Source organism: Centropristis striata, chromosome 3 (genome assembly GCF_030273125.1).
Source record: "Centropristis striata isolate RG_2023a ecotype Rhode Island chromosome 3, C.striata_1.0, whole genome shotgun sequence".
Taxonomy (NCBI): Eukaryota; Metazoa; Chordata; class Actinopteri; order Perciformes; family Serranidae; genus Centropristis; species Centropristis striata.
Genome location: NC_081519.1, coordinates 43,805,818 through 43,823,489, shown reverse-complemented (window position 1 = coordinate 43,823,489; position 17,672 = coordinate 43,805,818). Strand labels below are relative to the sequence as shown.

Sequence of the window (17,672 nt, the reverse complement as noted above, 5' to 3'; positions counted from 1 at the left end):
CTTCCTCTGAGTGTTCCCACCCTGCAGTAATACCTTTTAGTTTTTACTAACATTCAGTCACACAACTCCACCGCTGACCAATCCACTGTTTCCTGCTGTTTCTCTGATTAAAAATAACACAGTGAGCAGCGTTTTTAGGGGATTTTATTTTCTTGAGTGAGTTTTTAAGGATTTTACCAAAGTAAAGTACCATATTTCTCAATAAAATAGATGTACAAACTACAATATTTCTCTGTAAAATGAGGTAAAATAGACACATAATTAATTGTAGACGGTAAAGTACCATATTTATCCTTAGTTTCAGAAGTAGACAAAATGAATTTGCTAGAAGAAGTACCATATTTATCTAGATATGCAATAAAATAGATGTAAAAACTACAGTATGTACCGGTAAAATGAGGTAGACATAAAAAGTCCAAAACCTCACTATACAATGAGATAAAATAGACACCTAATTAACTGTATTTCTGTAAAATGTGGGAAAGTAGAAAAAAAAAGGAAAATAAATTTAAAAAATGACTGTTAAATGTAGACAGTATGGTACCATATATCTCTATAAATGCAATAAAATAAATGTAAAAACTACAATATCTCCCGGTAAAATGAGGTAGACAAAAAAAGTACAATATCTGCCTGTTAAATATAGACGGAAAAGTACCATATTTCTCTAGAAATGCAATAAAATGGATGTAAAATTCACAATATTTCTCTGTAAAATGAGGTAAAATAGACACATAATGAACTGTATTTCCCTGTAAAATGTCATGAATAAAGCAGAAACTTAGAGGAAAACTGAGGCATGGTACTAAAACCTCACAGTGAGTATCTGTAGTCAGCAGTTGGAGCTGCTACTGGTGTTACTGGTGTTACTGGTGCTGCTGGGACACGATGGATCAGCTCATCAATAATCAATGTGACTGTAATTAATAAAGACAGACAGAGAGAGTCGCCTGCAGGCAGACAAAGATCTGTCCTCGTTTATTTACTCTGGCTGTTTGTGTGTAAACGTGTTTCACTGTTTACAGTCACACAGACGTTTTAGAATAAAGATGTTTGTTCAGGTTTGGTTTAAAACATGGTAACGGTTCATCCTGTCACCATAGTTACAGTCTGGACTACTGGTGTGATATCTGGACGTGATCAGGATCAGTGTGTCTGATATCCTCTAAAAGAATATCACGATATTTCAGGCTATTTTTGCGATAACGATATTCTTGACGATATTAGGAAATACTTGAAAAGATATAGAAAATATGATTATTTTGTAGTTTGAAGAGCAAATCTCAACAGTTGCCAAATACAAAAAATGTACTCTTGACTCTTGAGTATGAGCAAATAATAAAAATAACCATTTAGGGGTTCCGGGGGCATGTTTTAATGAAATTTTGTAAAGGAGAATAAAGGTTCTTGCATGTTTTATTTAAGGCATCTTATTTTTACAGTAAATTCTGTGGTGGATTCTCTTAACACACTGCGCTCTTATTTTGAAAGCTGCATGTGTTTAGCGACAGGGAGTAAGTAGCTTTTTCTGATTAAAACAACTTTAATTGTTAGCTCATGTTAGCTCGCGGCTAATGAACAGCATAATGCCCGTACTAGTTCATAGTATTTAATTCGCCAGACTATCACAGGACTGACACATAGAGACAGACAACCACGCTCTCATTCACTCCTACGGGCAATTTAGAGTCACCAATTAAACCTAAGTGCATGTTTTTGGACTGGGAGAGGAAGCTGGAGAACCCGGTGAGAACCCACGCTGAACCGGTGACCCTCTTGCTGTGAGGCGTGAGTGCTAACCACTAACCACCGTGTAGCCTATTATACGACCAATGAACAGAAATAAAACATCATTTCTGCTCTGTTCTTTTATTTATTGAGGATATTTTAAAAGGGGGCTCTGGCCGATTGTGGAACCTCAGATTCAGGAGGAACAATGCGTCTTCCGTCCTGGCCGTGGAACAACGGACCAGCTCTTTACCCTCCGAGACTCCTGGAGGGGTCATGGGAGTTTGCTCATCCAGTCTACATTGTGGACTTGGAGAAGGCTTATGACCGTGTCCCTCGGGGAGTCTTGTGGGGGGTACTGCGGGTATACGGGGCACCGGGCTCGTTGCTACGAGCTATCCGGTCCCTATATAACCAAAGTGAGAGCTGTGTCCGCATACTCGGCACAACGTCAAACACGTTCCCGGTGGGTGTTGGCCTCCGCCAGGGTTGCCCCTTGTCTCCGATTCTGTTCGTGGTCTTCATGGACAGGATCTCAAGGAGCTGCCGGGGGAGGAAGGGATCCGGTTTGGTGACCTTAGAATTACATCTCCACTTTTATGCAGATGATGTGGTTCTTTTGGCTTCATCAGACCGGGACCTCCAGCACTCGTTGGGGCGGTTTGCAGCTGAGTGCGAATCGGTTGGGATTAGAGTTAGCACCTCCAAGTCTGAGGCCATGGTTCTCTGGGTGAAAACGGTGGACTGCCCCCTCTGGGTGGAGAGAGGTACTGCTTCAAGAGAAGGAGTTCAAGTATCTCGGGGTCTTGTTCAGCAGTGAGGGGAGAACGGAGCGTGAGATGGAGGTGGTTTGGTGCAGCGTTGAGCCGGAAGGCAAAGCTCTCAATTTACCGATCCATCTATGTTCCAACGCGTCTGGAAGGCCCTGTTTAGCCTGTTGCCCCCGCGACCCGGCCCCGGATAAGAATGGATGGATGGATTTTAATATTTTTCACGTTCATGTGTGATTATTCTTAATAATTAAAAGCTCATTGCTCTTTAAAGGCTGTACTTCTGTGCATTATAAAATTATATTATCATTTTATCAGCTGCATTAATTGAAATGAGGCTAAAAAAGGACAAATAAAAGGACAAATAAAGTGAAAATCTATTGGTTTTGGACGGTTGATCGGACAAAACAATAGATGAAGACGTCACCTCGGGCAACGGGGTAATAAAATAGATATTTTTATCATTTTCTGACATTTTAAAGAGAAAACAATAGTTAAGATTAGGGGAAGTTAAGTCGTGTAATTTCCCTTTATGAGACAACACACAGACACACATCCTGGGTCAGCTGTGAACATTGATCACAGAGTAATATTTAGAAGTGTCCCATTGTTTTCCTTTGAAGGCTGTGACCCTGACCTCTGACCTCGGCCCCTCGTGGCTCCATTGTATCCGTGGATACGACTCAACGCCCAGAGAGGGAAACTCCTTCAGTCTGATGTGACTCAGACCAGCCGCCTCACTTCTTCTGAACCGTGACACACCACTTCATGCCCATACATTAAACATTGAACCCAGCCGAGGCGTGGCAGAGTATGACGGGTGTGTTTTTACAGCGTATTAACCCATAACAACCCAGATCAGTGATCCATAAAGGAAAGTTATGGGGGATATATCTATATATATATACAGACCAAGTGAACCACACAGAACACATTTATGATGGGGTGTTTTTGGTCATTTTGTGTCTTTTTTTAGTAATTTTGTGTCATTTTGTGTCTTTTTTTGTCATTTTGTGTCTTTTTTAAGTCATTTTGTGTCTTTTTTTAGTAATTTTGTGTCTTTTTTTTGTCTTTTTTAAGTAATTAAAATTTTTTTATGTCATTTTGTTTCTTTGTTTGTCATTTTGTGTCTTTTTTTCTGTTATTTTGTGTCTTTTTTTTAGGATTTTGGTGTCTTTTTGGTAATTTTGTGTCTTTTTTAAGTAATTTAGTGTTTTTTCAGTCATTTTGTGTCTTTTTTTAGTAATTTTGTGTCTTTTTTAAGTAATTTAGTTTTTTCCTGTCATTTTGTGTCCTTTTCTTTTAGTAATTTTGCGTCTTTTTTGTCATTTTGTGTATTTTTTCAGTCATTTTGTGTCTTTCGTTGTCATTTCGTGTCTTTTTTGTTTGTAATTTTTTTTGTCTTTTTTTGGTCATTTTGTGACCAAGAGAGAACATGTGAACTGTTAAACATTAAACATTAAACCCAGCCGAGGCGTGGCAGAATATGACGGATGTGTTTACAACGTGTTAAACTCACTGAAGAGATATTTAACTAAACACTGCAGGAGATCTCTGCGGAGTCGGCCTGGAGCTGATTCTTCTAACTGGTTCTCAGAGCCACACCTTAACTATTATTATCATGACCTACATTCACCTGCCACTTTATTAGGTACACCTGTTCACAAATATCTAACCAGCCAATCACATGGCAGCAACTCAACGCATTTCGACATGTAGACATGATGAAGACGAGCTGCTGAAGTTCAAAACGAGCATCAGAATGAGGAAGAAAGGAGATTTTAGTGACTCTGAAGGTGGCGTGGCTGTTGGTCTGAGTGTTTCACAAGCTGCTGATCTAACAAACATCTCTAGAGTTCACAGAGAACGATCAGAAACAGAGAAAATATCCAGAGAGCCTTGATGTTGTAGATGCCAGAGGTGAGAGGAGAATGGTTTAAGATGATAGAAAGGTAACAGGAACACAAACAACCTCCGTTAGAACCAGGATCTGCAGAAAACCAGCTCTGAACACATTCATTAGGAGCCTTTCCATTAGCTACTTTTTCCTCTAGTGAGAGCATGCATGACTCATCTTCAGACTGGACGCTGAGGGGTTAACATCCCCTGCTGTGACTGCAGCTGGGAGAGACTGCTGCAGGAGGACTGGGCCGCTTGTGAGTGCTTTGGGATGGCGCCTGCTACTCGTTAAGAGAAGGAACGAGTCCCCAAAAGTCTCCAATAACACCAGAAAAGTTGCTAGATTTGTCGCGTTCTCATGATCAGTTTTTATCACAGGGTAGATTTAGATTTTATTTATTATATTTGATAAATAATAAGTTTTTTTTTATTTTTTTTATCCTGCTGTATCTTATTTTATCCTATTTATATTTTTATTTCTATTTCCCTGTTTTAATTGACTGTTTTTACTGTTTTCAATTATGTCTTGCTGTTTTTAATGTGTATGTAAAGCACTTTGAATTACCTTGTGTTGAATTGTGCTATACACATAAACTGGCCTTGCCTTGCCTTCTTCTGCACCACAGAACAGAAGTTTTTCTTGCATAACTTTATGAGTTAAATATGAAGGTAGACGAGGATTAAAGTCACAAGCAAACCTTCGAGTTCTGCAATAAAACTGAATCTGAGACATTCATAAAATGCACTTTGTATTGGTGCTTTATTATGTAAATATTGCAGAAAAAAGGAAAGAAATACTGAAAACCCTAAACTTGGTCTCCAGAGAAAGACAGAGGAGAGAAAACAACTTCACCAACTGGATTATAAAGACTCAAGATGCACGACTTCCTATTTACAAAGACATTTTTTGTAGCTCCTAATTATGAATATATTGTAATAGTGACACAATAAGTCCTAATTCTGACCTTGTTAGCAGAAGAAAGAACATTTTCCTTCTTAAAATCACATCACTTGACTTTAAAACACTCTGATAAAATAAAATAACCTGCTTATATTGTGAAGGCCGTGCTGTTGGAAGCCACAGACAGCAGAAGAAGAAAACATGTCACAGTTCACTGGTCGCTGCTGTCGGCTCTCATCGATATCTGATAATTCACCCTGAGACCCTGAAGGCCTCACAGATATTAATTAACCAGAGAAAACGTCTATAATCTCTCTGGAGCCAAACAGGAACCGCCACAATAAAAGAGACACAGTTATTAAATGACACTTCTGACTCCTTTAACCGTTTTATTCATTATTTACACCTCAAACGTCTCAGATCTGATCTGATTCTCTTATTTAATGTTAAGATGCTAAATCTTATTTACATTGTTGATGTTTTCATTGATCCTGAAGGTTTTTTTTTTTACCAGTAAGTTACACGATCATGTTACTGTTCTTCTATTGTTTTACAGCTCCTGTAGGTTCTTATAATTACTATAAATGATGTGATGTTCTACAGATTCTACAGAGAACTCTGATCCTGTTTACAGTCTGATGAACTAGATCACCAGAGGAGAACACGCTGCGTTCACGAGCTGCTCCGATGTTCATTTTCTGAGCTGGATAGTCGATAATATGTTGAATTTTCTCTCAAAGTGTTTAAAGCAGGGGTCTCAAACTCACGGTCCGCGGGCCAATTGTGGCCCTCGTGATGATATTTTGTGGCGTTCTTGATATGAAAGTTTAATGTGAGTTTTATATGAATGGCACTTTACCGTATTGTGTGTGGAAGGTCCCTTTAATTACTGTTTTTTAATAATTTTGTGTCTTTTTTAGTAATTTTGTGTATTTTTTTTATAATTTGTGTCTTTTTTTGATCATTTTGTGTCTTTTTTTGATCATTTTGCGTCTTTTTTTAATAATTTTGTGTCTTTTTTAATTATTTTGTGTCTTCTTTTAGTAATTTTGTGTCTTTTTAGGTAATTTAGTGTTTTTTTCAGTCATTTTGTGTCTTTTTTAAGTAATTTAGTTTTTTTTCTGTCATTTTGTGTCTTTTTTTTAGTAATTTTGTGTCTTTTTTAATTAATGTTCTCATCTGACCAGGTAAGTGTATTTATAGAGCACATTTCACATTCATTGTGTTTTACACAAGACATGAAACAACAAAGGGCAGAAAAACATTTAAGATCATTAAAGAAAAAGAAAGAAATTGCTGAAACAGAAGCTAAAATATGATAAAAGTTGTATTTAAAGAGAAAAAAATGTGTAATAGTATTAAAAAATAATAAATATTCTTATATTTATTATTATAAAAACTATTTTTTTTTTAAAAAAAATAGAAAAGTAAAATACAATAAAATAAATATAATAAAACTTTGATTGTGATTCATCTTTAGTCCAGACGGAGACAAAGCTGCTCCAGAAGAGAATACGTTGATATAAAATCTATAAAAATCTCGACCTCTGACCTCTGAGTCAGTCTCCAGGTAACAGTCTGCTACCTGTGAGTCAGTTTTCTGAGCTCAGAAACAATAGTTTATTATTATAGTTTATTATTATAGTTTATTATTATTATAGAGTTTATGTCTCTGCTCCGTCAGACTGATGACTGTTGTTCTCTCTGAGGTAGATATTAGATATCAGATATTAGATATTAACATCCTGTGTTGGAGGGAAACGCCCGGGAAGGAGCGAGCTGCTGGCAGAACGCTAAAAATACTGACAAGAACAGGAGGAGGGGCCCAACACGAGGGTCGAGGGCCCCGAGGGGCCCAACATACAATAATCCAGTCAGAGCTGAAGATAACAGAGACAGAGTTACTGCTCAGTCTATGAATAAATACAATAAATACAGTAAATATGATGCTGTCAGCCGCCTGGTGACACTTTACAGATCTAAACGTTACCAAGTGACTGAAAAATAATTTAACCCTGTATAGCAGGGATGGGCAACTTAAATGCTGCAGGGGGCCACAATGTTTCATGTTCACTACCACAGGGCCACATATAGGAGCATCACTAACCAGATATGATGAAACTGCTTTTTTAAATATGTTTACAGTGCAGTAACTTAACATATTTCATGCTCAAATGCATGTTTAACAGTATAAATAGGAATACAAAAGGTTTGAAACTAATAAAAAATAACCACTTACTGTGATTTATTTTTTTTCAGTGCAACAACAGCAGACCAACATTAATACAAGAAATAATTTTGTGCATTTTAACACTGCACTTTGAAGATTTCATGCTCAAATGCATGTATTTATACTGAGGGCCACTTCAAGTGAGGCTGAGGGCTGTATGTGGCCCGCGGGCCTCCTGTTGCCCATCCCTGACCCATGGTACGCATTATGATGCAAGTTAGGAAAAAAATGTTTGGAGCGTTTTTTTGTCTTAAGATAGACTAAATAAACATAATATGAATACATTTTACAAATTTTTTTTTGTGGAAGTTTTTTGGGGTTTGTTGCCCGTAGCAACATTGTACCATTGTACCAACGGTGCACAAGTGAAAAAGAAAGATTTTAAAATTAGTTTTAAAATAATTCATTTAATAAACATGTAAATGTGTAAAAGATCCAGTAGCTTCAACAGTCCCTCCAATCTGCTAACTTTTGATAGGAGTGTCCCACAGACTATTGCTCCTTTTTCGTCTCATCAATACGCATCGATTGGTATAAGGTACGTCATCGTACGTTAAAGGGGGCGGAGTCATGGCCACAAAAAAAAAGTCTCACTTTGAGAAATTGAATAACTGGAGAACGTCGTGGTCAAACTTGGTGTCTAAGGTTTGTTGTTGCTGCGTCTCCTGCTTCTAAACCTTTTGACACACTGAGCCACAACACAACGTTTAGTTTAGTTCAGTTTAGTTTGGTTTAGTTTAGTTTAGTTTAGTTTGGTTTAGTTTAGTTCAGTTTAGTTTAATCAATCAATCAAATTTTTATTCAAGACTCAGGGTCCATAGGAGACAGATATTAAAAACAGGAACAATACAAATAAATAAATAACACAGCAGACAAAAATATGACAGAAACCAAAAAATACAAAAAGATGATCTTCAGACCGACCAAAATAAACTGTTACGCCAGTGTCTCCAATATAATGAGGAGAGGTGGTGGAGCTAACCTGAGGATTTAGTTTAGTTTAGTTTAGTTTAGTTTAGTTTAGTTTGGTTTGGTTTGGTTTGGTTTGGTTTAGTGTGGTGTGGTTTAGTTTAGTTTAGTTTAGTTTAGTTTAGTTTGGTTTAGTTTGGTTTAGTTTAGTTTAGTTTAGTTTAGTTTAGTTTAGTTTGGTTTAGTTTAGTTTGGTTTAGTTTGTAGGAGGTGAACTCACGTTGATGTCCAGACTGCAGAGGCTGAGGGAGTCTGCATCTCTGGAGGCCTGCTTCCTCTTCTTCTGCAACACAAACACAGGAAACATGTTAGACAGAGAACAGGAGGCTGGTTGATACAGGGACAGCTAAAAACATCAGAATATCATGAAAAAGGTAAATATTTATGGTCAATCATTCCAGAAAGTGAAACTCAGACATTATATAGATTCATTACACATAGAGTGAAATATTTCAAGCCTGTTTTTCTTCTAACTTTGATGATTCTGGCTCAGGGAGAATGAAACCAGAGGGGTCAAAGTCTTGATCAGAATCACATATACGCCTTAATCTTTGCATCTGTCCATAAAGGATATTATTAATGAGCCACGGGGTGAAAACTGTCTGCTTTTATGGATGTTTTCAGCAACAAAATCTATTATATTTCCAGTTTCATAAATTGTAACACTACTCATTAGGGTTGTCACCATACTAAAATGTTCAACTCGATACCGATACTCAGGAAAATATTCGATACTCGATACCATTTGCGATACCACCAGGATAAAAACAAAGACCCCAAAATTTAACAGAAATATTTTTATTAACAAGAAAAATGCAACATGTAAAAATGAACAGAACCACAGGTTAAATATTTATAATAAAAACAGTTGTGCAAAAAGAAACTGCAACTATGATAACAAGCTTCAGGTCTGAGGTAGTGCAAAAAATAAATAAATACAATAAACAACAACAATTACAACAATATTTTGAGGTTGTATGCTGTGAACAATATTAGGAAAGCTTGATAAGTCGACTTTTCTCTGCTTCATTCTGGGACTTCAAGAGAGAAAATAACACTTTTCACTCACCAACATTTATGTAAACTTATTAACTCTATGCTTATGTATACTGACACTGTGTCAATTAACCTGATGGGCATACTACAAACCTGATTTATTTACATTATTTATAATCAGTAACGAGACGGTGGTCATCTTTGGTCTCACAGGAATCCGTGGAATAGCCACGGAATCACTCAAATTTCCGTGAAACTGACACGGATTTGGCTACAATGCAAGTTAATGACAGTCATATCCCGTGGCTATTCCAACATACAAAGTGATTATGTACATTCACTGAGTGAATATTTAGAAAATAAAACATATATTTCTCGCTAGAAATGTGATCAAAATCCATTTTTATGCAGAAACTAAGTCAAAATATTGATTTTTTCACTAAAAATGAGAGAACTGTCCGCCATGTTTTTTGTTCTGACCACCGGGACCTTGAAAGTCACGTGACTTGGAACAAACCAATAGGAACAAATATCCATGGAATAGCCACGGGATATGACTGTCATTAACTTGCATTGTAGCCAAATCCGTGTCAGTTTCACGGAAATTTGAGTGATTCCGTGGCTATTTCACGGATTCCTGTGAGACCAGGTTCTTTCTGTGATGAAGACTTTTTTGTTGTATAATGACTGGACTTCTTCCTTTGGGGTTCTATATTTGCATCTTGTTCTTCTGTTCTGTGTCATTACTTTTTAGGCCACTTTTTGGTTTATTGTTATGTTTTGTTTTGGGTAGGGGAGATTTTGTCTCTATATATTGAGTTGGATTATTATTTGTAGGGTTTCCATTTTGGTTCCCATGATTTATGTTATACTGCTACGCTTTCTATCTTAATAATAGTCAAGTGGTTTTGTCTGATTGTTCAGGAAGCAGAAAATGTTGGTGCTTCTGCCGGGGCCTTTATATATATGTATATATATATATATATATGTGTATATATATGTGTGTGTGTGTGTGTATATATGTATATGTAGTCAAACTGTGGCCAGGTAAACTCTGTGGTAACCATAGCAACAGCCAGGCCAACAGCCATTGATGTGGTGGGAAGCTGAGCAGGTGTTAAAGAGACGTGAGAACAACAGAACGGTTCCTGAACGCTGCTGCCACGACAACAGAACAACAGGAAGAACACTACAGGTCACTGAGGACAGGAGGAGGTGCAGGAGGAGGAGCAGAAGCAGGAGGAGGAGCAGGAGGAGCAGGAGGAGGAGCAGGAGGAGCAGGAGGAGGAGCAGGAGAGGAGGAGGAGGAGCAGGAGGAGCAGGAGGAGGAGCAGGAGGAGGAGGAGGAGGAGGAGGGGAGGAGGGGGGGGTTGGTGACAGGAAGAAATGGGAAGAGGAGAAAAGAAAAAGGAGAGGAGGGGAGGACATAGGGAAAGGATGAGGAGGGAGAATGAAGGGGAAGGAGAGGAGGAGAGAGAGGAAACAGAAGAAAGAAGAAAGGGGAGTTTCCAAGACATTAGAGGAGGAAATGAGAGGAGACGAAACAAGGAGACGAGAGGGAGAGGCAGAGGAGGAGAGAGGAAAGGAGACAAGGAGAAGAGGAGGAAAGAAGTGGAGGAGGTGTTGAGGGAAAGACATGGGGAAGGAGAGGAGAGGAGGAAGCAATGATAGGAGAGAAGAGAAGGGAGAGGTGGAGGAGAAGGAGAGGAGTTAATGTGATGCTGTAAGGTGACATGAAGACATGAAGGAGGAGAGAAAAGGAAGGAGAGAGGAAAGGAGACAAGGACAGGAGGATGTGAAAGTTGGTGAGGGGAGGACATAGGGAGGGGTGAGAGGAACGAAGGAGCAGGAGGAGGAGAGGAGAGAGAACAAAGGAGAAAGGATCAGAGAGAAAAAGAAGGATGAAGAAAAAGAGGAGGTTCAACTCAACATCAGGAGGCGAGAGAAGGAGAGAAGGAAAGTAGGAATGAGGGGAGGAAAGTAGAGGAAAAAGGAGGAAGGGGAGAGGAGATGAGGAGGTGTAGGAGAGGAGGAGGAGGAGGAGAAGGAGAAGGAGGAGGAACAGGAGAAGGAGGAGAGGAGGAGGTGTAGCAGGAGGAGGAGGAGGAGGTGGGATCAGTCCAGTAGTCTAACAATCGCAGAAAACTGCTGTAGGAGGAGATGAGGAGGTGTAGGATGTGTATCAGTGCAGAGTGTAACAATAGCAGGAAGCTGCTGGAGGAGGTGAAGGAGGAGATGGAGGAGATGAGGAGAGGAGGAGTTGTAGGAGGAGGTGTAGGAGGAGGAGGTGTAGGAGGAGGAGATGAGGAGGAGAAGGAGGAGGAGTTGTAGGAGGTGTAGGAGGAGGTGAAGGAGGAGGTGTAGAAGATGAGGAGGTGTAGGAGGAGGTGAGGAGAAGAGGAGGAGGTGTAGGATGTGTATCAGTTCAGAGTGTAACAATAGCAGGAAGCTGCTGGAGGAGGTGAAGGAGGAGGTGTAGAAGATGAGGAGAGGAGGAGGTGTAGGAGGAGGTGAAGGAGGAGAAGAGGAGGTGAAGGAGGAGAGGAGGAGGTGAAGGAGGAGAGGAGGAGGTGAAGGAGGAGAGGAGGAGGTGAAGGAGGTGTATGAGGAGGTGAAGGATGTGTGTGAGTTCAGAGTGTAACAATAGCAGGAAGCTGCTGGAGGAGGTGAAGGAGGAGGTGTAGAAGATGAGGAGAGGAGGAGGTGTAGGAGGAGGTGAAGGAGGAGAAGAGGAGGTGAAGGAGGAGAGGAGGAGGTGAAGGAGGAGAGGAGGAGGTGAAGGAGGTGTATGAGGAGGTGAAGGATGTGTGTGAGTTCAGAGTGTAACAATAGCAGGAAGCTGCTGTTTGTCCAGTATTGTGTGTTGGAGGATCTTATATAACCTGCAGACTTTATACCTTTAACTCACTGTCGCTATGGAAACAAGGGAGGAGGGAGGAGCCAGCTCCTCACGTCCATATAAGGTCCTTCCTCTAAACACCACAGCCACCTGACAACTGACTGAAACAACTGGAATAATAATATAACGGTGACTTAAAGGGTTAAAGATCACACCTGAAGCTCCCACTGTGACATTTTAATCATCAAAACTAAATCATTTAAAACCTTCTGTGGTTTTTTTTAGTTTTAGTTTTTTTGTTAAATAGTTTAATAAGGTTTATCACAGTCTAAATCAGTCTGTTCTCACTCAGAGTCGTCGGAAAACTTCATTAGATTCCCAAAGCGTTTATAAAAAGGAAAATAAATCAGAATCAAGCAATAATTTGCCAAACCTTTGTGACATTTTTATTAAATTAAAAACAGTTTAAAGACGATTATTTAACCTGTTAAAACCACCAGCCAGCATGTCAGGTCGGCTTCGACCAGGAGGTTTGTTTTGTTATTTTTTTTGAAAGAAGTATTCAGATTCTTTACTGCAGTAAAAGTATTAATACACACTGTGAAATTACTCCACTGCAGTAAAAATCCTGCATTCAAAACTTACTGAAGTAAAAGTACAAGAATCAGAAAATGTACTTTAAGTTTCAAAATTGTATATATACAGTTGTCTATATATTCCAAATACATATTTGGAGGTGGAGAGGAGAAGAGGAGGTGGAGAGGAGGAGAGGAGGAGGTCTAGGAAAGGAGGAGGAGAGGAGAAGAGGAGATGAGGAGGAGGAGGAGAGGAGGAGAGTTCTAGCATTCATTATAACAACATTAATGATGATTATTTATGAAAAAAAATCTCATTGTGTAATTATTTTTTAAAAATTAGTCAACCGTAAAATATCACTATGGAGGTATTTCATTAATAATATTGTGATATTTGATTTTCTCTATATGAAAAAAAACAATAATCAATGTATTTAAAGTTGCAAAATTGCAAATATGAAATTAACTCAAGTAGCGTATTTATGTATAAATGTGAGTATTTCAAGTTGTTTGCAGCGTGATGACAGGAGAGATGCACAATTAATCAAAATGTATCAAAATTGCAATTTAGACGAATGTAATATATTTAAATTCCAGTAAGATACGATATAAATAAAGTTAATTTATGTGCTAACATGCATTAAGCATTGTGGCGCTGCAGAAACAATCAGATTCTACAAAATCACACCATGATCATTTTCATATATTTATAAATGAAAATGAGATAATAATGCAAAAAAAAAAAATAATTCCCTCTAATATCATGAATCCTATTCTGTCCTATACAAAGTCTAACTGCAGTAAAAACATTTTAGGTCAAATTGAGTTATAACTAAAAATGAACTCCTTGATGTCTGTTTTATCTTGTTACAAAGTTTTAGATTTTAATTTTGCTTTATTTCTGAGAAATAATGATATAAAAACCACAAACTCAAAACCAAGCAGTAATTACACTTACCACCGTCTGCTTTGGATATATATACTAATTTATACATACAAATAATAGAAATTATAGATTAATTTGATTAAATTATTATCTAGATAGTGATGAAGTAAAAAAAAAAGAGATAAAATTATAATAAGATAAAAAATATAACATTTCTTTATAATATTAAGTCTAAAATACACAAATCTTTAAATAGAGTTGTTAAACACTTTAAATACACTAAATAACAAAATCAATTTGAAAATGTTTATTCACTGAAAACTAAATATAAAAGCTGAAAGTTCCTGCTCTCTGTTTATCATCACTATTAGAACCTTTTACAGCAAAACCAGAGACAGGAACTATGTTTTTGGGGTCAAAGGTCAAATAAATCATGATTTTAGAGCATAAAAATTTTGTGTCCTTTTTAGTCATTTTATGTCTTTTTTTGTCTTTTATTACAGTCATTTTGTGTCTTTTTTTGTCATTTTGTGTCTTTTTTTTGTCATTTTGTGTCTTTTTCAGTGCTTTAGTCAAGACTGAAATCCCTGTGAAGAGGTTATTCACTCATTTTAGTTACAAAAAGACACATTTTGTTAAAATAAGCTCATAAAGCTATGGTCAGTAGGTCAATTATACTCAGAACAAGATAATTAAGATACTATTGATAGATAGAAGAAGAAAATACTTGGTCAGCTTCATGTTTTTTTGCAGTTTGTTTGCTTCAGAACGCAACTTTATCAGTCACACCTGAAACTGTTTGAGTATGAATTCGATACTAAATGTGCAAAAAACACATTACACAAATAAAACACAAAGTAACAAAGTGAAGCTGACGGTTCTTCAGTTCATGAGATCGACCACTGAAAAGGATTCTGGGAGATTTTAAATGATTTAAACTCACCCGATAGTAAACAAAGAGACAGCAGCCCATCATCAGACCAGACCTGCTCCTCAAACACTCTCCAAGAGTCAGTTATCTCTCCTCTCCTCCTCTTCTCCTCCTCTTCTCCTCCTGCTCACTTTGCTTTTACTCCAAAGTCACATCAACGTTTCTCCTCCTCTGGATCTGAACCTCCTTCACCTCCTCTACAGTCACATTATTATTCTCTTATTTCTCCTCCTTTACTGCTCTGAACTCCTCTCTCCTCCTCTTCGTCTCTTCCTCCTCCAGTTTGTCTCCTTTTCTCTTTTCTTACTCCTTCGTCTCTTCACCTCCTCGGTCACGGTCTAACCCTCCTCAGGTTCTCCTCCTCTCTGAGTGGATCCACAGACCCTCAGGAACAGGAACCTCCTCACAATGAGTCTGTGTGTGTGTGTGTGTGTGTGTGTGTGTGTGTGTGTGTGTGTGTGTGTGTGTGTGTGTGTGTGTGTGTGTGTGTGTGTTCCCATTGGACAAACAGGACGTGACGGTCGTCGGGGGAAACGGTCGTCTATAATTAGGATCTCCAGGAGACACGGAGACACCAGCAGCAAGAAACTTTTATAAAGTTCAACAGTTTGTTTAGACGCTAACGCAGCTAGTTCACACACAAAGTATACTTTAGTTACTTTAAATACTTTTCTCAGATTGTAATTCTTTTTGCAAAACACGACACACGATGCTCATGAACCAACAGTCTCAGAGGATTGAAGGAGCAGCAGATACGTGGTGAACATCATCTGAAGGCTGTGAACCTGAACATTCATCTGTGTGTCAACTTGTTAAAGTATTGAATCTGTAATAAAACTAACTAATCAGAAGTAATTAGGGCGATATGGGCAACAAAAAAATCTTGATTATTGTTTTTAATTTTCCGATAACAACAATCTGATGATTATCTGACAATATCCTTTCAGTATGATAATAATATAATAATATTAACTTTATTCACCTTGACCTTAGAATAAATATCTGCAAGAAACAGTCGTACAAACAGAGTTATTCATCAGTGACTGGTACCAGGAGAACTGGACTATGACGGCGTATTAGGGCCAAGTATGAATACAAATAGAAACCTGGGAAATATTTAGAGAAAAAAAATTGCAAATTTACTAGATTAAAGTGGCAAATCTGCAAGAAAAAAGTTGCAGATTTACTAGATTAAAGTGGGAAAAAACAACTTTTTTCTCCCAGATTCACCACTTTAAATCTCATAAATCTGCACATTTTTTTCTCGTAGATTTGCCACTTTAATCTAGTAAACTTTTTTAGCAAAATATTACCCCCCTCCCCCGGGTCAGTATGTTTTTTTTTTACACATTCTGACTGTATGTAATATGCTCCAATATTCTCTAGGGTTGACATTTGGAATTTGCAAGTATTTCAATGAGTGTCCTATTAAGGGTTAAACAACATTTGACATTTTAGAGAATTTGGAATTTAGAATTATATTTTTCAGTGAACGGTCCCTGAATGCTCCAGGTCTCTAGTTTGAGATGTAACTCACAGAGTGTTTAGAGAGCCCAGGATGCAGAAATATTCAAATATAACAGGCAAAAATATCAAAAATTGTACAGCATGAGAACAGTGAGAACTGTGTGACCGTCATGCTGTCGACTCTGTCTGCTCACTGAGACAAACACAAGTTACTGTCATTCAATAAACAATCAGAGCTTTAACAACAAAAGGTGCCACAGGTGAGACGACATAGAAGAGACAGAGAGAGAGAGAGGAGGAAGAAAATGACAAAAAAACAAAGACATAAAATGACCAAAAAAAGAAACAAACGAGGAGACAAAATAACAAAAAAACAGAAGACACAAAATAACTAAAAAAGACACAAAATAACTAAAAAAGTTACAAAAAGACACAAAAAGACCAAAAGAGACAAAAAAGAAACAAATGAGGGGACAAAATGACCAAAAAACAGAAGACAGAAGAAGAAGGAGAAGGAGAAGAAGGAGAAGAAGAAGAGCAAAAAGAGCCACATGTTTATCTGACCACAGTTGAAACAATGAGAGGATGAAACCAGACATGAGCAGATTAACAGCAGGTGAGATAATATGATGTATAAAACATGAATAAAACAAGAGTGTGATCATTTGCTTATCCTTTCTGGCATAAAAAACAAACAAACAAAAAACTAATTTCTGTATGAATCATTTATTTGATCCTTTATCTATGGTCCAGATGCTGTGTGAGGGGTTATTTATTCTTTGACCTCACCTTTGAGAACTAGTTTTGGAGCCTAAACAGAAACAAAGTGCCTCTTTTAATATGAGAACATGTAAACCTCCTGCAGCCAGTAGGGGGCGCTATTTCTGCTATATAATTTCCTGCTGGTCATATTTAAGGGTATTAAAATAAGCCAGACATGAGGTCGTACCAGTCAGGCTTTAAGTGCTTGTTAATGTTTGACGTGCTTCACTCTGCAGCTCTTTGTTTCTGATCAGAAGAATCTCCTTCCAACCTCTCAGAGGAACAAGAATCTCTCATTATGGATCATTAGAAATCCATAAAACCTGCTGAAAATGAAGAAAATCTGACACTGTTGCTCTAGAGTCTACGGGGCAGAGCAGCTCAGTCACAGTGGACTGATGCTGCACTGTGATTGGTCAGTCTGGCTTCTAGGGCGGGACTTAACGAAGGTCCAACTCTGGACAATAGGTGATTGTTGTGCAATATAAAGTGTGCACTTCTATTTCGGCCTGTCACGATTATTACTATATCGACTCATCGTTCAATATATAAAATGGACTTGATATATCGTTGTTTACAAACTTTTTTTTGTGTTGTGATTAAAATATTGTGTAAATGTTTGACAGGCAGTACAAATTGCCAAAAAAAACCTATATTTCCCACGCAGCAATTCCAGCTGTTTATTTAATTTGTAATATAAAATAATATAATTTAAAATA

The 17,672-nt window shown here is 37.8% G+C and overlaps 1 protein-coding gene across 1 annotated transcript in view; it reads right to left on the bottom strand.

Moving 5' to 3' along the window:
- The window catches only part of arhgef3 (Rho guanine nucleotide exchange factor (GEF) 3), a 34,836-nt gene extending 19,770 nt beyond the window's left edge, over positions 1–15,066 (bottom strand). The window contains exons 1-2 of the mRNA XM_059330304.1: positions 14,737–15,066; positions 8,718–8,780 (exon numbers count right to left, since the gene is read on the bottom strand). Of these exons, the coding sequence (XP_059186287.1) occupies positions 8,718–8,780; positions 14,737–14,769 (96 nt within the window). The 5' untranslated portion in view covers positions 14,770–15,066. The remainder of the gene's footprint in view (positions 1–8,717; positions 8,781–14,736) is intronic.
- Positions 15,067–17,672: the final 2,606 nt, after the last annotated feature.